This window comes from Typha angustifolia, chromosome 2 (assembly GCF_048772165.1).
Source record: "Typha angustifolia cultivar Huaian chromosome 2, ASM4877216v1, whole genome shotgun sequence".
NCBI classification, from domain to species: domain Eukaryota; kingdom Viridiplantae; phylum Streptophyta; class Magnoliopsida; order Poales; family Typhaceae; genus Typha; species Typha angustifolia.
The window spans coordinates 7979435-8000829 of NC_133240.1; the positions used below are offsets into that span (position 1 = coordinate 7979435).

At 38.6% G+C, this 21395-nt stretch overlaps 3 protein-coding genes across 3 annotated transcripts; all 3 read left to right on the forward strand.

Moving 5' to 3' along the window:
- Positions 1–577: 577 nt before the first annotated feature.
- On the forward strand, positions 578–3980 carry LOC140770253 (probable protein phosphatase 2C 27). The gene is made up of 5 exons (XM_073111351.1): positions 578–1216; positions 1340–1907; positions 1999–2193; positions 2480–2685; positions 3250–3980. Exons 2-5 carry the CDS (start codon positions 1707–1709, stop codon positions 3797–3799), a joined length of 1152 nt encoding a protein of 383 aa, XP_072967452.1. The 5' UTR covers positions 578–1216; positions 1340–1706; the 3' UTR covers positions 3800–3980.
- A 2601-nt stretch (positions 3981–6581) lies between these two features.
- On the forward strand, positions 6582–9105 carry LOC140775479 (F-box/kelch-repeat protein At5g42350-like). The gene has a single exon (XM_073118809.1). The coding sequence runs from the start codon at positions 7081–7083 to the stop codon at positions 8899–8901; it is 1821 nt and encodes a 606-aa protein (XP_072974910.1). The 5' UTR covers positions 6582–7080; the 3' UTR covers positions 8902–9105.
- Positions 9106–12646: 3541 nt separating this feature from the next.
- On the forward strand, positions 12647–13965 carry LOC140777214 (glutathione S-transferase F12-like). The gene is made up of 3 exons (XM_073121175.1): positions 12647–12869; positions 13016–13064; positions 13269–13965. Exons 1-3 carry the CDS (start codon positions 12723–12725, stop codon positions 13739–13741), a joined length of 669 nt encoding a protein of 222 aa, XP_072977276.1. The 5' UTR covers positions 12647–12722; the 3' UTR covers positions 13742–13965.
- The last annotated feature ends 7430 nt before the right edge of the window (positions 13966–21395 follow it).

Here is a 21395-nt window from a genome sequence, read left to right on the forward strand (position 1 = left end):
TTTACTTACAATGCTATGGTTCTTAGTTTTGAGCTTTCCAGATGAATCTGTATCAAAACACCATCAGTTGCATTAAGTCTGATTAACATTTGAAATGCTGATTTACTTCTTCATGACCCATTCTCCAAGTTAGGATCGCCATCAGTTTGTTTCAACAAGTTTTCCCTATAATCCTTTTATTCAGTTGCCAAACTTTAATGTTTGTGGTGACGAAGGAGGACACATTGTAAGTCCTACGGGATGTGACAATAACCTTAAGCATCACCAAATAGAGATACACGCTTTCATGGAATAAATATTGGATGGGAAGGAAGTCAGGCATGCAAAACATGTGGATAATATATATATATCCAGAAGACCACAAGTAGATGGAAGAGTAAGTAACAAGCTGGAGAGAGTAAGGGTAGGTGAGAAGATGAGATCCCCAACCACCATTAAGACGTAATAAATTTCCCTTTTCTTTTCAAATATTTTCTTCCGAGATTATTGTTTTATTGACGTTTAATAAGTAGATTATAATTAGATTAAGCAAATGGGCATTAATAATTGTTCATCTAATGTTCATTTCGTGTTTATAACAAGATTATGATGCTAATTATTTTGGTCATTTGTAGATTTAGGATTTAGGCCTCAACCTTGCGAAGAAGACAAAAATCGCACCAGTAATTATTTTTAATTTTTTATTCGACAATAAATTTGAGCCAATCATTAGCCGAAACGAGACGGTACGGGCGGTTTAAAAAAGATTAAATTGCCTTTCGCGCACGTGCAAATAGAGATAACAAAATCTACCCGTCCATTTCTGTCGTACCAGTAATCTGACACACGGGGATAGCCAGGTCTGTTTACTGCGCCGCGTAAACGATCGACACGTGTCCGTCCTCGTTGGTCCCAAGTAGCTACAAGACTTAAACCGGATAACCGGAAGAGGCAGTCTTCCCCGGGTCATTAAATAACCACTCTTCCTCCTTCCAGAAGTTAGTCTCTTCTCTCCCTCTCCTACAAAGCTATAGAAGCTTTCGGTTCCTCCTCTTTCAGCCATTCCTTTGGGGATTTTTCTTTTTCTCTTTTAACTTCTTGTGTTCCAACCCAGAGGAGTATAATCGATGTGGGTTTCATTTGTTGGTAATAGAGTTAGCCTGTTAGCGTATACCAGAATTTGTTGCAAATTCGCATTCTTTGGGGATTTATCAAGGAAGATTTGACCTGCTGTGAGGTTTGTTCTTCTATCGCGGCTTGGTTTTGATACAAATATCTGTGAGGCTTTAGCTTTGTGCTTGAAAGGTGGAACATTGGGCTGGTTTTACTGGGTTTTAATGTGACTGTTGATTGTGTGCAGGGGACTCTGGAACCGGAATGTGATTGAGATTTCGTATATCAATCGATTCTTCAATTTCTGGTTTTCAGTTAATCAACTGATAAATTTTTTTTTGGGGCATCGTATGTTTTTGGGATATTTTGTTTCAGGGGATTTGGATGTTTGGTGGAAGTAGGAGAGCATTAATTTTTGTTGGAATCATTGAAATTAATTAAAGTTGGTTACATTGGATTTAAGTGGATTCTCTTCAATCTTGAGGCCATAGGTTGTTGATCCGATTGAGAAGACCAGAGACCTTGTGCGATTAAGTTTGGATTACTTTTAGCCTTGTTGCTTGGAGCAAGGGTTAGTTTAAAGCTGTAGGTTTCATTACCGACGAATTGTGTCAATGAAGATGGCAGCTGCGGCTGATCTCTCAACTCCGTTAGCAATTTTAGATGGCAAGTGCATGGGCAAGGAGAATGGGTCTTTGTCGGATGCCAACAATATAGAGGACGCAGAGGAAGTGAAGTCTAGGAAACCTCCTCGGCACGGCACGCTGATGAGGCACTGTGCGAGTACTGCTAGATTGGAGGATGCCGGAAAAATTGTATGTCCTGTTACTGAATTGTTCAGCTTTAATATTCTATTTAGCTCCTTTTTCATGGTGCTAGAAGGTGAACTTATAATGGCTTTTTTAGGATTTGGGTATTGGGAACCTGTGCTTGCAGTCTGACTCTCCTGGGCCGCCAGGGTTCTTGCCTGTGTTTCGGTCTGGAAGCTGCACCGACATTGGGCAAAAGAAGTTCATGGAAGATGAGCACATCTGTGTAGATAATTTGATAGATCATCTTGGTGTCCTTGCCAGAATTCCATCACCAGGGGCCTTCTATGGGGTGTGCACTCCTGATCTTTTACCTTTGGTTCATCAATCTCATCTGATTAGTACTTTTTTTCAGTCCATGTTCAACTGTGTGGTCTTACTATCCCACATAGAGTATGGCATTTTCGACATGATCTTGTTCTTATGTTCTCTCCGATTTTTTCTCCTTAATATTGTTGGTTGATTTTATTTTGACGTCACCTTTAGAGTTCCAAATGATTTTACTTCTAATAGTTTGTATCCAATACTTGAAACATTACCTGTACTAGTTTCTAAGACCAGGCAATTTACATGGGCAGGTTTTTGATGGCCATGATGGCAAAGATGCGGCAGCCTTTGTCCAAAAGAACATTCTCAACTTTATAATCAAAGACGATCATTTTCCCAGTTGCATTCAGAAGGCTATCAAGAGTGCATTTGTGAGAGCTGATTATGCTATTGCTGATGACAAATCTGTAGACAACTCGTCAGGAACCACGGCCTTGACTGCTCTCATTTTTGGAAGGTTAGGTCTGATTTCAGGATCCACCATCTACCTCTGTTTTGTCCTTTAAGGCTTTAGAAATTTATAAACTCTAAGTAGTTTGACTACAATTAGTTTGTGCGCTGAATTTAAAACTGTTGGTGGGAAATGTTGGTGAGACCTAACAGGCTTTGTTGTGCTCTAAATTAAGAACTGTTTAACTACCTAATTTTTTTTAATAACATGTGGTTAGGAGAAGAAACTTTTGTGTTATCAATTAAAAATTATCGATTAGAAAGCAATGGTCATTTGCTTATCGTTGATAGACATCCATATCATTTCTAAGGCATTGTCCTTATCACAGAATCATCGAGTATGGGTTATAGATGGCCAAGTCTTCGTCAATAATATCTATTTTTATCGATTGGTTGACTAGCAATATCACACATGATTCACCAAAATTACATGTGCAATTTGAACTGATACTTTGCTTTAAGATTGTCTGGTTTGTTCATTCTTAACTATAAACCAAGCACATTGCTACCTTTTAAATTCACCAGTTCAATTTATTGATCATCCTGACACACCCCCATCTTGATCATACAGGACTCTGCACATTGCCAACGTTGGTGACTGCCGAGCCGTGCTAGGTAAGCGTGGTCGAGCAGTCGAACTGTCTAGAGACCATAAGCCCAGCTGCAACAGTGAAAGGCTTAGAATTGAGAAACTAGGTGGCTTCATTTATGATGGCTATCTTAATGGCCAGCTATCTGTAGCAAGGGCCCTCGGTGATTGGCACATGAAAGGCCCCAAAGGTTCTGAATGTCCCTTGAGTGCAGAGCCTGAATTGCAGGAGATGACTCTCGCAGAGGAAGATGAATTCTTAATAATGGCCTGTGATGGCCTCTGGGATGTGATGACTAGCCAGTGCGCCGTGACGATAACCAGGAGAGAGCTCATAGCTCATAATGATCCCGAGAAGTGCTCCAGGGAGCTAGTGCGGCAGGCACTGAAGCGAAAAACTTGCGATAATCTAACTGTGGTGGTCATTTGCTTCTCTCCATATCCACCCCCTCGTATCGAGGTTCCAAGATCCGGAGTGAGGAGATGTGTCTCTGCAGAGGGCATAAACTTGCTCAAGGGAATAATGGAGTAGAAGAGTATTGTTACCACAAGAGATTGTAAAGTTTATTTTTCTCCTTTTTTTATAGGTCCAGAATGCATATAAACAATTGGGCTTCATGTGGGGTTTGTGTTATATTGTCGTCACCCTACTTTTCCTCTCCTTTTGTGTATTAGGGCATCTTCAATGAATGAATGAAACTTTATGCCTACAATTCTACGAGTTTTCCATGGAAAAAAAAAAGTTGCTTGTCACGTTCAGCCTCTTGCAGAAATTAGCATGCGGGATAGTGCCATTTTAAGCTTCCTATTAACACTTTCTTCTCTTTCCTATATATCAATCTTGTATTAAAGGTACAATCTTCTCTGTGCATCAATTGTCTCTTGTGGAGGTCCATAGAATCCTCTCTTCATGATAAAAGAGATAAGGGGTGACTACCCTGCACAAACCTCAACTTGGTAGTGTATCTTTTTGCGAGATCCTGTGACATATATTGTAACCATAATAATGCTCAAAAGCCAATAGAGACCAGTTCTTTTGTCTGTCCTACTTGGTATCCAAAGAACTTCCTATGTTGGCCTGTGATCCTTGGCTTTATTCCAGTGGAGGGTGAAGTGGGCAGTGGATAAGAGCTACAATCACAGTCTCCAGTTGCATGAAAAACCTCTCTGAAGTTTGGCATGCTCCATTCATATCTTTAGTGCTTGTTCTCACATGCTTTCCAAGTACATCCATTCACATACTCTATGATTAGATTGCTATAAACCCTTTCTTGTCCTCACTACTTTCTCTTAATTTGTGATATCTGTTGTGATATCTATACACTTGGATGGATCCTTATCCAAACAAACAATTGTGGGTCTACAATAGGATCGAGTGAGTGGAGACATTAGGAAAAATGCTGGTAAGGGCTCCACCTCAGAAAGGTTGTGCAGAAAAGCAAAGGCCAAAGGGCCATTAGGGCCTTTGGATGATCAATCGCAGTAGCTTTCGGTGCCTTTACTCTGATGTGGATCACCACTTTGTCATGTTTGCCTTCAGAATTCAGATATCTGGGAAGATTACTTTGATATCTTCTCCATGAAGCTTCTTACTGCTCAAGGGGAGAAGAACATTTCAAAAGGTGGCAAAAGAAAAGGTAGTGGAGTGGGTGAGTCAAGACCAATCAAAAGGAAAAAGTAGGGCTCTCTCTCCTTGGTTGCAAGAAGGCATCTTGCTCCCTTTCCGGTGGAGAAATATGCAGTGCTTGTTGTGCCATTTTAAGCCCCGGTTCACTTAAACATGGAATAAGAAAAAATCTTCTTCTGATATAAATCTTTTATACTTAGTATAGTAAGCAAATAACTATTTATCTCAATATTAATATAACTATACTACTTATCTCTCTTATTCTAGAGTTGAACTTATTCTACAAGTATCTGATGCCTAAGAGAAAGACATTGTGTAAAAACTATTGAACAATCTTTGGTTGCTTATGAAAATGAGGTTTTTAGCAATATAATTCTCAGGTTATTTTCATATTTATAGGATTACCTTTTTTCTTTGTTTGCTTTGCAGAAGTAACCAAATCTAGTTATACATCACCAGTTTGCTATTGTTGTATATATAAATTCCTTATTTACTATATTTCTACGAAGTAAAACTAATCGAAATCTATTTTAGTTTTTCAGACAAATGACCCTAATTTTTTTTTGGTGCTAATTACTAGAATTACAGATAAAGCATTCAGATTTGCTCATTTCGCCAGCTCCGTCCGGCCCTAATGATCGACTTTGGCCTGGTCCGAGCCCGATTGCTATTACACTGCTATGGGCTTAGGGTTTTGCTGCAAAGCCCGGCCTATTAATGTATTTCTTCATCGTCTTCTTCTCTTTTTTTATCTTTTTTTTTTTTTTAATCCCAAAGAAATTTGTTCTTTCACTTGCAACAATTTGATCAATGACCACTACCTGCCATACCTGGGAATTAATAATTCAACCAAATTATAGGGATCTGAACACTTATTACTCTATAATTCTCAGGACAACAAACTTTGATGTACTCTTCTGTCACTCACCTTATGATATATTCTGTACTCTCTACTATAAAGTTAGCCTATCAATGCGGCATCAAAGGATACAGAGATGACCTCATTTGGGCAGTAGATAGTAAGACTAATTTAATTGGACAATTAGATCAAGCCTTTCAGAAGACCTATCAAAATTAGTCAATGGGAACTTTGAATAGAAATTTAATTTTACCTCAGGCCATTGGTGCCAGTATTATAGATAAGAAAAGGAAATTTTAACCCAATTAATTTCTATCATTTGCATCAACAACCCAAAGGCCATCAATTATAAATGATGATGGTAAAAATATTTGTAAAATTTGCATGCCCAATTGCCCATAGATCCATAAAACAAAGAGGAACATGGGAGAGGATGAGTCATTACAAAAGAAATATTAAATTATTTACAAAGGAAAAAAAAAAGAATTCCTAAAACAATTTATTTATATTAAAACACACTATAAGAGGACAAATTAAAAGAGGGGGGAATTTTCTCGGCATAATTTAATTCACTTAAAATTCCTCCCAACTGCAACCAACTCACTTTAGGCCCACTTGCATTTAAGAACTATAATGTAAACCCACCAACCGCATGCTTGGCCCCACCGCTCTGGACGGTCACTTCATGGGTCCCGATGTAGATAACTTTACAGTTAAGTAGTGTTGATCGCCCAACAGAAAACCCAAATCAACCCCGACCCCACGCGCAAAAGTCGCACCTCTGTTACGCTAAATGGGTTACTTTTGCTGGTCCTTATTTTGGGTGCGTGAAAGGATACCTCCGAAATAAAATCCCAAACTAAAAACGAGGAAATCTAACGGCTTTACTATTTCCGAGGGGCGCTCGAAACCGCATCGCTCTCAGATCTCTTCCCTCCAGTCGACTTGGATCGCGGTATCCTTGATTTGACGCCCTAGGGTTTGCTCCCCGATTCATTCCTTCCGTTATGCTCTAAATTTTTTCTGTTTCTTTCTTTTTCATTGTTTATGTGGTTATGGTTCTAAATGTGGTGATGTGACTGTAAAAGTTAGATTTTTAGTGCGATTTAGATAGAAATTAGCCTTTTTTTTAATCTTTTCTTGAATGATTTAGCTTGAACCGGGTGTTGTTTGGATGTATAATTCATGAATTGGAAGGGGATGAATGGGATCTTGGTGATTTCTTGGTTGGCAATGGAGAATTCGCCAGTTAGTTTGTTAATGGAGCCAATTGGAGAATAAATTGTGGTTTGGGGTTTCAAATTTGGGGAATTTGGGTGGGTGGTAGATGGCTAGTGTTGACACTTTTAAGAGATCAAATAGCAATTGCAGGACTGCTTTGCTATGTGATGATTCCAGAAATGCTACTGAAATTAGCGGTATAGAAGGTGAGATCTCAAAGGAAGAGGCATCTCTGGGGAGGGATATGGAAGGTTTGAGTGTTTCTAAGCGCCTCACGAAATCTGTAAGTGAGAAGCTTAAGAAGAAGAAGAATGGAAGTGGAGGTTATAGCAATGAAGAGAGCTTGAAATCACAATCCAGTTCTTCTAGGTGCCTTAATCTCTATGTGAAGGGTGGTGGGTGTCGCGTTGGTGCCTGTGAAGTGTTGGAGGGTAGTGGAAAGAGGTTGGTCTCTTTGGAGGACTGCATGCCTCATAGGATGGTTGCAGGGGTTGAGGAAACTGGAGTACAATGCTTCTCCTATAGTATGCCCGAGAGATTTTGGAAGAAGAATGTGAGAAAGGAGAAGGCAGTTCAACAGCATCCATCAAGCTTAGCTTCTGAAGTTTCGCTTCCAGATGATGTACTAGAGATGATATTGGTTCGGCTTCCTTTGGCATCTTTGATGATTTCCCGTTGTGTATGCAAGAAATGGCGGGATTTGACCACCACTCCACAATTTATACAGTTCAGGTCTGAAGGTTGTCATCAGAGTCCATGGTTGTTTATGTTCGGGATCACAAGGGATGGATATCACACCGGGGAGATGCATGCTCTGGATATCTCCCTCGACCGGTGGCATAGGATTAGTGCTGATAGACTGAAGGGGAGGTTCTTGTTTTCAGTTGCTGGTATTGGAGCAGATATTTATGTTGTTGGTGGTTGTTCTAGTGTCGCACACTCAACTGTTTCACTGGAGAAGGGTTCTTTTAAGACTCATAAAGGGGTGCTGGTGTATAGCCCTTTAACCGGCTCATGGCGTAAAGCTGCTTCAATGAAGTCTGCAAGGTCTAGACCTGTTTTAGGTGTCTTTGAAGTTACAGCTAGTTGCAATATATTTCGTACCCGGTCTGATAAGCACAATCGACTTCCTCTTAAATCCCGATTAGGTGGAGTTTCAGATGTCTATGAGGATCCACACCGTTTTTCAATAAGGCGCCGACTTAGGGATGCTTTTGTTGAGGATGACCAATCATCAGAATTCTTAACTGAACAGTACAAGTTTGTGGGAGAAGATGTCACTAAATTGCCCAAGCTTGCTCTCATTGCTGTGGGTGGTCACGGGTGTTTGGATGAGCCTCTGGAGTCTGGGGAGATCTACGATCCCCTGACCAACAAGTGGATTGAAATTGCTGGATTGCCTTTGGATTTTGGGGCCGTTTGCTCTGGTGCTGTTTGCAGTCGGATGTTCTATGTCTACTCTGAGACAGATAAACTTGCTGCCTATGACCTAGAGAGGGGCTTTTGGTTTGCAATTCAGACCTCCCAACCCCCTCCTCGGCTTCGTGAATATTATCCAAAATTTGTGTCCTGTCAGAGTCGGTTGTTCATGTTATGCGTGTCTTGGTGCGAGAGAGACGGTCGCACAAACAGGTCCGAGAGAGCTGTGAGGAAGCTATTTGAGCTGGACTTTGCCTTGAATAAATGGGCTGAAGTTTCTAGACACCCAGATGCACCCATGGATTGGAATCCTGCATTTGTAGTAGATCAGGACAGGATCTATGGTCTAGAGATGTTCAAAATATTTGGTCAGGTGCTCGACTTCTTAACTTCTTGTCAAGTTTCAGATTCTGAGCTGAAGTGGAGCCGCATCTCAAGGAAACACGCAGCACATGAGGCAGATCCTTCATCATGCAGGATGAAGTCCATGGTTGTGCTAAATCTTTAAATATAACCAAGGCTGTGACATCATTCTTTTTCTTGTTATTTATTTTCAAGTTATTACATTGATTCAGAAAAGTAAGTGAGCATTTATATGACTTATTGCTCAATTCCTTGTACAAAAATTTCCTTTGGATCCATTGATTGCTGTTGAAGTAATTGTACAAGATTGTATCTGTTTCATGAATGAATGAAAGATTTGTTGGTGCGATAGAGTTCTCTTCATACCTTTTTTTTTTCGTAAGCCTTTCTCCATTGACGTCTGATGGTTGCAGAGACCACTTCTTGAATTATGTAATGAGGCTGCATAGCTCGCATCACCGTATTGGTAGGAGTCTCATGCATTAGGATGCTATTTGTTCTCTTAAGTATTTAGATTAAACTAAGAAACTGATTCATAGCCTTATTTGTCCATTCATGCTGACAGTTCAGCAGGAAAGAAGGATTGAAAAATGACTTCCTTTATTTCACCTCCAACAAGAAAGTTACTAGTCTCTCTCAACTCTACTGAAAAATGTAGGTGAAATTTTTTATGTAGGTGTACTGTCCCTTTCAGTCCAGTAACTTTATCACATTACTATATAGTAGATGGTAGGTTTTGGAGGATTTTGGTAGTTGGCACTACTCATAGCATCATCCATCTTTCTTTCTGGTTAGGGTGATGTTGCTTCAATTATTTTACTTCTGCAACTCTCTGTCAAAGATGGATACTAAAATGTAGTTAAATTATTGAAGGTTGATCTTTACTCCAGGAAATAAATTGAGCTGCAGCTTTTTATGTAATATATAGATGCAATTATTCCATTTTCCCTAATGGAAATTTAATTGGGGTCTAATCCCCATTTCCTCTCACAAAAAAAGAAGAAGGCTGCAGACAGTGCAGAGTATTACCACCAAGGATCTGAACTCCAGAATTGACAAAGTCTGCAACTCTATGCTTGAGAGGTAACTTTCTGTCTATTAAACCTGACAAAGGTTTCTTCAGATGGTATAATTTCAGATCAATTCAGGATGCCATGGTGTAATAATATTTCCTGGTTGTTGTTGAGATAACTTTCAAAGCTCCAAGAACTATGATCTTGAAATGATCTGAGACTGAGAGTGTGCATATGAGATACATTCCAAGACTGTCCTCCATGCGTAGTATTTTCACTTTCCTCTTTACAGTTACTTATCATCTTTTGTCCTACTTTAGATAATATCCTCTATGTTCAGTTATTCTCACTCTCTATCTTGTCTACTACTATCTTGTTTTTTACCCTAGGAGAAGTAGATGTTGAGTTTTCATTAACCACTTACATTGTATCCAATATTATTTATTTATTTATTTTAAAAAAAAGTGAAAATTTAATCGTGTCTCTATTAATGATAATTATTCTCTAATTCCTCCTAACACCTCCCTTAGGGGTAATATTGTCATTTCGAATTTTGCTCGCTTAGTGGACGAGGAGGAATAGTTCAGGCCCAATTAACTTAGGCCCAATAACGGCCCATAGAACCTTTATAACACAATAAATCTCCCACCCAATATGTGAACTTTTCCAAACAAACAATATGAGGATGTTTGGCAAGCACGTACTTCCGAGGCAGTTGGTACTCTTTGCCTCTGGGTTAGCTTCCTCAATCCATCCTCTCTTAGTTTAATCTAAGTACGTTGTTGTTCGTTGTGATTAAGGCTCGTTAATTAATTAAAACAGGCTTCTTTTCTTGGGAGTTACTACCTACGACGTGCACCGATCCATCAAGAACAACGAGAAGCCACCCACCCAGGAGCAAATCCGGGCCCTCCAAGGTTACCTCGATTCCAAGAGGGAGGGCTCCTCGTCGTCGTCCGAATCTTAAAGCAAAATGACTTCTAGTACCCGTGGTTTATAAATTAGTGTATGATGTTGGATTAGTTCTCCTTTTTCTTTTATAGTGCCAAAGATGGGATTTTTATGAATACAGGAATGCCGGGACGGTGTTCGATAAAATGTCACTGAGAACTGTGAATGGCAATAGTGCTGCTAGGTCCCTGGCTTGTTGGGAAGATGTTCACATTCCAGTTTATAACCACACTGGTAAACATTGACATATAAAAGGGATATCACCGTATCAGTCATTTACGCGTTAAAGATGAGCACTGCTACATAAACAAATGCATTGCATATAAAAGGGATGAACTTTCTTTTTCTTTTTCTTTTTGATGAAGAGTAAAAAAGGGAAGGGCTGCTTACATAAACTGTAAACATAATATATGAGCGCTAAAGTAGACTCTGTTTGCAAGTAACATGTGTTTTGGTCCATATTTGCTACTGTGATTATAAAGTGGAATTATCTTGCAAATCATTTGTCACCCATCTCCGAAGAAATTCCTATAATAAATTGGAACAATTCTCACCCTAAATGTGTGGAATTTAAATTTAGACTTAATAAGCAAGCATTTTCTCTAGCTCTTATACACATTCCTTAGTGTGATACTCAAAAGTACTCTTTGCTTTGAGATTAGGGAATCTCATGAATTAATTCAATAACCAATATATCTAATTAATTTTATTTTTTTAAAAAAATTAAGACTAATTAATCTGAGTTCGAATTTAGCCTCAAACCAAATGAAACCAATAAATAAAACAATATGGCTGTAAGATACGATGGAAATCAAGGAATGTACCACTTAAATCCTATCCCAAACTTCAGGAGAGTCTCTCCTCTTCTTCCTAGAGTGGCATTGCTCCTCTCCTCTCCTCTCCTTCCTCGTGTGCCGCTGCCACTACCTCACTTTCTTCTCCCTTCTCCTAATAGAGAGGAAAGGTTGAACTTTCACCCTCACTCAGTTAATTGGAATTTTCGTCACTAAAGCTACTCCAAGCTGGCGTACTAGCAGATAGATCTTTGGTCTGGTCATGTCGTGGTGTTGTGCTCCGTGGTGTCTCTCATTTGGTCTTTCAACAAGAGATGACATGTCCTCTCTTTAGACTTTGCTCGTGTGAATCTATTATCTATTATCTATTATGGTCATGCATTCTTATTATATTTAATTATTGTGCCCTCAAAATTAAATTTTTATTTTTTAAAATAAAAGTGTGACACTTTGTCAAAAACCGTCACTCAATTCTCCCTTTATCACCGTCAGTGTTTTAATGAATGTTTGCATGATGGGGACTTTTCTTTCAGAAAAACAAACATTTTAAGATACGTCCCATATTTGATCGAACTAATCACAAAGGAAATATATACATCCCCAGGGTGGGCGTCCATCTAATCTTAGCCGAGTAATTTTCTTGGCCTTATTTTGCAGAGACAAAAATGCACCTTTCCTGGGAAACAATGGGAGATAACTTTTTGTTTGATTATGCAATGTTCTATATTCGGGCCATATGTCCAGTATAATAATGGGCCTTTTTTGAAAACTTACTTGATAGAATGACAAAAAAGAGAAGTCCTATCACGACTGTCCGTTGGAGTAGCGCATCTGGTGGGTGGTCTCCTCCATCCACGACTGGACGAACTGCCCCAGTTACGCAATAGAATAATACCATTCTATTAAACTTCCTGCAGCCATGGCTGCAGAGGCTCAGCTGATCTGGGTAGCTCTACCTACTCTTTCTTCCATCCATAGGAACTGGTAGGTGAACAAACACGTGCTTCCATGTCCTCTCCTGCTAGTTACCACCGTAATCTCAAGCTAATCGTAAAACTCTTCCAGCCATTCTTGGCTTCTTTCTGTTAGCCGACTTAACAAATCACTCGTAGTGCTATAAGAGTACTGGACGATAGCCTTCTTCTTCTCCACCACAAGAGAGACAGAGACACAGAGAGAGAGAGAGAGTCAGAGAGAGAGATACTAAGATGGTGGTGAAGATCTATGGCATGGGTCCTGCAGTATGTCCGCAAAGGGTGATGCATTGCCTGATAGAGATGGGTGTGGAGTATGAGCTTGTTCATGTTGATCTTGGGACCAGGGAGCATAAGAAGCCTGAGTACATGGCCAAACAAGTATAGTACTAAATTAACATTATTATTTTGATCATTGTTGCTGCTTAGATCATGGTTTACTACCTTGAATTGTGCGTTGAGTTGTATCGATTGCTTCTAATGTTCCTCTTCTTCTTCTTGGTTTGGTTTTCTTTCACTTGTGATAGCCTTTTGGACAAGTTCCTTATGTTGTTGATGGAGACTTCGAGATCTTTGGTAAGCCAATTCATACTAATAATTGAAGTTTATAATTAACATCAACCAGTATATTTTATTTTTATCGTCTCAAAAATACTCTCCCGTTAGTCTAGTATCCCCCAATGTCAAAAGAGGTCAAATTTCCTATAAAAAAATCTTTCAGACGATTATGTGCATGTTTTTGATACCTCTAACGTAATACTTTGGTTCTTAATTGATTAGAATCAAGAGCCATAGTGAGGTACTACGCAGCCAAGTACGCAGGCGAGGGTCGCCCTAACCTCTTAGGCCGGACTCTAGAAGAGAAGGCCAAGGTCGACCAATGGCTGGACGTGGAGGCCATCAACTTCAACCCAATAATCTTCCCCATTGTCTTCAACCTCTTCGTCCTCCCGAGCCAGGGTGTTCCGGGGAACAAAGCCGAGGCCGCCGTCTTCGCCGAGAAGCTCGACAAGGTCCTCGAGGTCTACGAGAAGCAGCTGTCCAAGACCAAGTACTTGGCCGGCGACGAGTTCACTCTGGCCGACCTAACTCACATTCCGGCCACTCGCTACCTCGTCGAGAACTGCGGCATGGCGGAGCTGGTCACCGGGAAGAAGCACCTCAAGGCGTGGTGGGAGGATATTACTTCTAGGGCTGCATGGAAGAAGGTGACGAGCTTTGTGGACACTAGGGCTTCACATTATTATCCATGAAGATGAGATGAATGGGAGTGCAATACAAAACTTCGAGTTGATCCTACCTCTACGTCTAAATAAAGTATTATTAGTTGTTGCTGGACTTTAGACCCTTTGTGTTCTCTTCTTCTGATACTCTGGTAACGGTGATAGATGTGCTTAATTTCTTAGGAGGACTTCCAAAGGGTCTGTATCTTACTCGGCTTTTAAATCTTATGCAAATCTATTAGGCTTTGTTCTAATTTGAGTACTGTAACCCCCCAAATATTATAAAATTAAAAAAAAAAATCCCGTGACGCACGCACCGAGCCTGTGCGTCACAGGCACCTACCACCCCCCACCCCCGCGTCCTCTCTTCTCCTTCTTCTTCCCTTTCCCTTGCCGTGCACGCTACCCTGTTCCCACCTCCATTAAACCCCATCTTCCCCTCCTCGATCGCACCATTTCTCCACTTCAATACCTCTCTCCATCTCTTCTCGTGGGTTGTCGACGCCGGAGCTGCCGAGCTTGCCGACCAACCCCCTTTTCGGTAAGCTCTCCTCCCCTTTCCTTTTTTCTTTTCCTTATTACTTCCCTCCTCAGCCTCGTGCTATGCCGGCCCCGTGCTGTACCACCGCCGTCCCCGTGCTGCCGCCGGCACCGTCGGCCTCGTGCCACACCGCCAGCGTCACAGCCCCTCGGGCTTTCCGCCCTCCCTTCGTCTCCTCCCTCGAGGAATATCGAGGGAGGGTGGGGGGTTGTTTAACCCCCCTACCCCCCTTAGCATACCGCAGCCCACTGAGCCCTTGGTGGGCTGCGGTCAGACGCAGCCCACTGAGCCCCTTGGTGGGCTGCGGTCCAGACCGCAACCCACTAGGCTTGGGTTGGGTGGGCTGCAGACCGCAGCCCACCAACCAAGCCTTTGGTGGGCTGTGGTTGGACCCCAGCCCACTTCGGCCAAACTTGTGGGCTGCAGTCCAATTATAGCCCACCTTGGCCCCTTGCCTATTGGGTTAGGTTTGAACCTAACCCAATACCTCTAGCCTAGCCCTTTTGGGACCATTTGGACCCTATAACCCGTTTATCTTTTGCATTTGATTTAATTAGCCTAATCCCTCGTGATGATAATTTAGTACCATGTGAATTTTAGGATAACATAAGACTCGCCCTAGGAGACCCTTGACTCATGTAATTGTCAACCATAAATACGCTAATAAGATAATTAATTCTATTAGTTAGCTAATCTTACGTATGGCTTACTTGTGTGAATTAATAGGATTGACACCGCGTGATGAGGATTTTGGGATTCCGGAGGAGCCGGCTAGCTAACGAGTTTTGCCATACTATGGAGACTCCCCAGGCGAGTAGAGTTATACAAATCTAGAATAACGTAATTACAGTCATCATACCTGTCATGACACTGTAGGAAATATTGGTATTAATGCATGTAGTTGGTACACCATGTTATATCTTTTGCATATGTAGTTATTGATAACCTGCTCATCATAATATTATGATAATGTTAATGTAGCATCAACATTAGTGTGATAATGCTTTACATGTGTCGTATACCATTGCATAGATGTATGATTGTTGTGAATATAGAATGTAATGATCATGATGACTATAACATGCTTTATACACTCATAAACACTGCACCACTTCCACCTATCATTAGTAGTCGAATTCTAACTAGTCAGTACCCTTACTCACTCAACCCAGGGTTAAGGGTAGAGTGTATCTTATATGACTATACTATTAGCGGCATACACCTGAGGTCGGGAAGCCTGTGTGGCATTCAGGTAGTTATACTGCATAGTTAGGACTAGATTATGATGATAGAAGAACATGATTGTGAGGCGGGGATATAACTCTAGCAGCACCTGACGACGCAGGGTTAGGGCGTCTGTTGATGAGCCGAGGGCTCCCGATTCTCCCGTCGAGGGCGGTGATAATTTAGAGAGAGTGAGATATGAGCTTATGACCGGGGTCCTGAGTCTGATGGCCACAGACAACCGGTCACATGTAGTGTCGTCATAGACGTGTAAATGACATTACCACTAGATGTGTATATATCTCCCCTCGATGTATGAGATGATGGATGATTGTTTCTTAAGAGTATTCACCATGTGTGGTGAATAGCTCGGTGAGCGATGATAAGTATGATTAATGCTTTGGTAGGCCTGAGATAACTAAACTGCTATTTTATTGCTATGCATAACATGTAAAACCTATGATTAAGATGTATACGAACAAGAGATTGTATCAAGCTTTATATCTGTGTAAACTTATCATGATACGTTTAAGAACTAACATGTTCCAGGATAGTGATTAGTAATCTTTATCAATTACATTGACTTAGTAAATTATGGTAAGTCATTTCAATAAGCATATCGTTATCGTTAGCAAATATAGGCATACATTGGATATACACATGTAATGTCATTATTTTAGATTGTATGGATCCTACTCGCTGGGCTGTAAGCTCACCCCTCATGGCGGTATTATTTCAGAGCTAGGGGACGTAGGTGCGGATAGCGAGGAGTAGCTGCTTTTCCTTTTCAGTACGTATGTTAGTTGTATTAAGCCCCTGCGAGGGTGTGATGATGACGTTGTATTTTTGGACTTTAGCATAGTATTTTGGATGTATATTTGGAAAGGTTATTGTGGCCTGTGGAACTTGTATCCGGACTCTTTTAGTTGAGTTTATTTATTAGAGATTTAGGTGTTTCAAGTACTCTTACTGCAATAAATATTAATTCCGTTAGTTTTTATTTGTACTAATATATATATATATATATTGGCAAATTATATTTTAAAATATAATTTTATTAATGTAATGTCTCTAAGTTTTATATATAAATATACACACAAGTTATAATATATTTGATAAATAATATTAAAGTGAAAGATTAATTTTGAAGTTAAAGTATTCGAAACGATTTTAGAATCGTTATTGAAGTGATTAAACAAAATCATGATGATTGAAAAGGTACGAAACTTTACCTAAAAGCATAAAAATAAGCACTCTATATTCAACTATCTAGTCTACTGTTTGAACAGGGTATTCGAACGCACTTTGGTCCCATTAAAATGCAACCCAAGCCGTTTACACCGCGTTCAAACACGAAATCAAGCATTCGTACATATAGAGAACACGTTTTGACTGTTCGAACGTACTCACATAACATACAAATTTTTTGACTTCTAAGACTTTTGTTTTGGCTTGGATTTGGCATTGTTTTATTAATTTATATAAGGATTGGGATGCCCTGATTCTAGAGAAGTGGGCGATTGCTTTTGAAAAAAAATTCTTGGAGCTATAACATTCTTCCACTAACAAGATCTATCTCTTTTACAGCACACCAAGACTTTCGTCTTAAGGATAATCTAGATGAACGATTAATCTCGATGGCTACTAAATTGGATATCAATTACGGAAAGCGGTGAATCGTAGATTATAGTGAGTAAGACTGAGAGAAACAAAGTCGTCAAAATCTACGGGTTGTTTTGTAAGTTAGTCTTATAACTGCTATAAGTTTAGTAATTAGTTTTGATCAGAGTTTGAATTCGTGATTTTTTTTCTCGTTTAAATTTTTTCACGTAAAAATCTTAGTATTCATCTTTGCTTTACTCTTTGATATTTATTCTACATTTATTTAAGCAAATAATTAATATTATTACCTGAGGTTTAGATACATATGTATGTCTAGAGTATTTTTTTCAAATTTTCTTTACCGGAGACAAATATTTATCTGAAACATAAAATCAATGTCAATTTTTATTTATTCATTCAAGAAAATTCTATCTAATGGGCTCAGGTAGCTAGTAAGGAGTAGACGTTAGTGCGATCCCATTCTTGAATAACTAATACATCCATTCTAGTTATACATATCGACACAGAGGAATGGCGCTAATTAGAATTGAAAACATATTAACCAATGGATGAGGATGTTTACGTTGCAAAATTTGCTAATTAACCCAAAGTTTTCTAGTAACAAACATTTCACCCCTTCACTCATGACCCCAAAATTAAAGATACGAAACCATCATGACTCCATGCCATAGGTGACTCATGACCCACCAAACGGTCTTACATTTCTCATCAGGTGCCCTCCCTCGTGACTCTTTCTAGAACTTTCCAAATAGTAGTTCATGCTCTAACGTTCCCTACCAAGCATACTGACGGTCAGATGAACCCAACCTGACAATATCTGACGGTGTAATTAAGCATCCGCATAGTAACATTTATACGGATTAAAAGAAAAGGAATAAAGTTAAAAAGGCACGTAACGAAACGGGCCCACGTTCGCGCCATTACCGTTACCCCGTTCGCCACTACGTGGGCCCACCGACTTATCCTGCTCTCTTTTTTTGAGTTTTATCCTGTCGATATCTCGCGTGTAATTGCAATTTCGCTGTTTGTCGTCCAATAGGACGCCGCGGCTTTTTCCTTTTCTCGGGGACATATAGCCGGCAACGAGCGTCTCCGTTATCGCTGACGGCGAGTAGAAGATTCCGTTACTGGCGACTGGCAGAGACGGTTCCCTCCGGGGGTCGCCACCGAGCGTCTCGATTGCGACGCCCTCTCGGTTTATTTAAAATCGCAGTACGGGAAAGGATATCTAAAAGCTGCGCATTTGCAAAAAAATCTCTTTAAAAGTTTTGTTACTAGCAAGAGTGGACTCTTGATTTTACCTTTTTATGTAAATAAAATTATCGGTACTTCGAATGTAGAAATAAAATATAATAAATGACTTAAATGATTATGTTTCTGTTAAATAAATATATATTTGTAGAAAATTTTAAAGTGATTTATTCATAAAAAAAAGGTTTAATAGAGTAATATGATTTTGCTCAGTAACAATCACATTTTACTTTAGATGAATATTTTAACAGTTAAAATTTAGTCGAATAAACATTAAAAATATAAAGTGATTATAGTTTAAAATATAAGGGTAAAAATAAATTTAATCCTATTTATTTGTGAAAAGAATTTTTGACTAATGCACTTTAAAACTTACCTATAGAAAAACTAGGTTCATTTTAAAATCGCTATAAACGATTTCCGTATGAACCACCGAATAAAGTGATTGTGATTTTGAAATTTTCATAAGTCTAACCTCGACAATGATTTATATAGAAATTTTAAAATTATTTTAAAAATTGCCATAAAATTACTTTGCGATGAATGATTTCCACGTGAATCACTAACTAACTAACTGGGAAAGCAATTTAAATGAGGAAAAAATAACTCCCTTCGGACTTATATTTAAAAAATATCTGACTGAGACAGTGACTTATATAAAATTTTATAATCGAGTGATTTTCACATGAATAATTGATTGAGAAAACAAATTATTAATCAAAATTTTTGAATTTAACAAAAAATTAAGTAATTTTAAATTTTGTATAAGCCCGTTATTCAAATTTAAAAATTTATTGACTGTGGCAAGGATTGCTAAATGCATTTAGTCTTATTGGCAAGGTGAAGTATACTGGACCGGTAAAATAATTTGTTGGGAGGGCTATTTTGGTCAAAACAACTCGGGGAAAAAAAAATGCTATCAAGCTGACGGTGACCCAGTAGATGCTTTCCTAGGAGTCTGGGACTCTTCTTTTGGACCAGATATTCCAGTTGATTGGTGGGTCACATCACTGGTTTACCAAATGGAGAACGTTTTCTTGAGCCTAAATTAAGTCACCCTTAGATTTTGGTTATAATTAAATTATATTTTCAAAACTAATTGCATTGTTTTTTATACATTAATTATATAAGAGATTCATACAAAAATTCAAATTCCTTATAAACATAAATATATTTATTATTATTATTATTACTGCTACTACTTGGGTGGCCATTGTTGTAGTACTAGATAGGTTTAGTATAGTGGTCTATGGACTTCTTTTATTAAAGCAAACTATTATGTTTAATTAAAACTGTGTCTTATAATGCTGACTAAGATTTAATGATATCATTAGATTTTTTTATCTAAATTAAATGTGACGCGTCCAAATAACTTCTAAAACTGAATGGCAGACTCACTTCCATCATTTTTCTAATTTTTTATCAATAAATTTATTATTTTTGTTTTATATAAGTTTTTATTTCTCTTTGATACCTAAATTTTTTTTAATCTATAACCTCTTACATTGCTTTTTCCATTAACTTTAGATAATGTTCAAGATCATGCTACTGTGGTTAAGGAAAAAGATGAAGTTGCTTAAACTAAAAAACTATATTAAAATTCGTCGGTTTTGACTATCAAGCGAAGGACTCCATTAAAGTATATGGAGATAAATAATTTTGGTTATAAGTATAAGGAGTAAAGTATATTTAATCCTAAAAACTAATATAATTGCAACTCTAAAAGTAAAGAAATTTCAATAACAATTATGTTAGTTTAAATAATATAGTTATCATTGTGATATTTAAAAAGTTTTCATTTGCAAGTATGTTAAAAACCCTTAAAAAAAGAAATATAATGAGTTAACAAGCAATATTATGGACATCAAACTATGGTACCTATCTATATATTTGACCATTAATATCCACCCACACAACTCATTCATCCAGGTGCAGATAACCTCCCCCCTGGTTGTTATCACAGCATATATGCTTTCATTGTGGACAAGGGATGGATATCTAAAAATGACTCTGGTTTCAAAGGATATTTGGCCTTAAAAAAACAATACCACCCTCATGATAACAACATCAGCCCATAGTTTCATGCATCAAGAGAAATTAAAAGAACAACTTTGGCTTTAGTATATATCTTTTTGTTCCTTTAGTAAGCCTCTTTTTAGTTGGAGACTGTGCAGTGTTGCAGTTCTTCTTCTTCTCCTAATGGCTTGTGAGCTTGAAGAATACAAGACTCTCTCAGGTACGCCATTATTGCTTCTTTTAACTTCACCATAAATCAACTGTTATTACTTAACTTTAGCTCTATCATTAACAACTTAAGATATTAGAATTTTATCATTCAACTCAGGAAGAACATGTCTTGATTGTAAGTAAAATACAAGGGTTGAAGACATCTTTTTTCAATAAGAACTCACAATCTCCATGGATTTTTACCATGCAAGAAATTACCAACACATGGGATCCACCACAACCGAGTACATTGGACACTAGCAAAGAGTGATGGAGTTCTCAAAGCAAATCATTTGCTTAGAATGTTGGAATCTTATCAAGAACAGTGTGGGACAAGAAGATGAACAAGATAAGACCACTCCTAGCTAATGGAATTGGCTACAAGTGCTCCTCGGTCTCATACATACATATATATAAACAAAGAAGTGGAGGTTGTTTTGCAGAAAAGATGCAAAAAAGGAAGCAAAGATGGAGAAATAAAGATGGCGATAATTATTTAATATGGTTTTAATTTATTGGGCGTTTAGGTTTGTTAAACTTTCGGGTCCACTTCTTTTCCGTAGGTCCGTCTAGTGAATGTTATTTGATGTTAAATAGAAGCGCTCACCTACCTAGTATGATAAGGAGTTTATATATATATATATATATATATATATATATATATATATATATATATATATATATATATATATATATATGTTTCGGATCTGATGTTGTTTCGGAAGATGAACCCGACCCGTTTAGACGATGCGTGCTGCATCATGTGATACGTTATAATTGTATCCGTGGGGAACGACGTGGCGACCAATCAAGATTAAA

Bases quoted from the DNA above. Each gene is read 5' to 3' on its own strand.
- LOC140777214 (XM_073121175.1), top strand. From the start codon at position 12,723: ATGGTGGTGAAGATCTATGGCATGGGTCCTGCAGTATGTCCGCAAAGG. The intron at 12,870-13,015 runs GTATAGTACTAA...CACTTGTGATAG, and splicing joins CTGAGTACATGGCCAAACAA to CCTTTTGGACAAGTTCCTTA. The intron at 13,065-13,268 runs GTAAGCCAATTC...TTAATTGATTAG, and splicing joins TGGAGACTTCGAGATCTTTG to AATCAAGAGCCATAGTGAGG.
- LOC140775479 (XM_073118809.1), top strand. From the start codon at position 7,081: ATGGCTAGTGTTGACACTTTTAAGAGATCAAATAGCAATTGCAGGACT.
- LOC140770253 (XM_073111351.1), top strand. From the start codon at position 1,707: ATGAAGATGGCAGCTGCGGCTGATCTCTCAACTCCGTTAGCAATTTTA. The intron at 1,908-1,998 runs GTATGTCCTGTT...TGGCTTTTTTAG, and splicing joins TGGAGGATGCCGGAAAAATT to GATTTGGGTATTGGGAACCT. The intron at 2,194-2,479 runs GTGTGCACTCCT...TTACATGGGCAG, and splicing joins CACCAGGGGCCTTCTATGGG to GTTTTTGATGGCCATGATGG.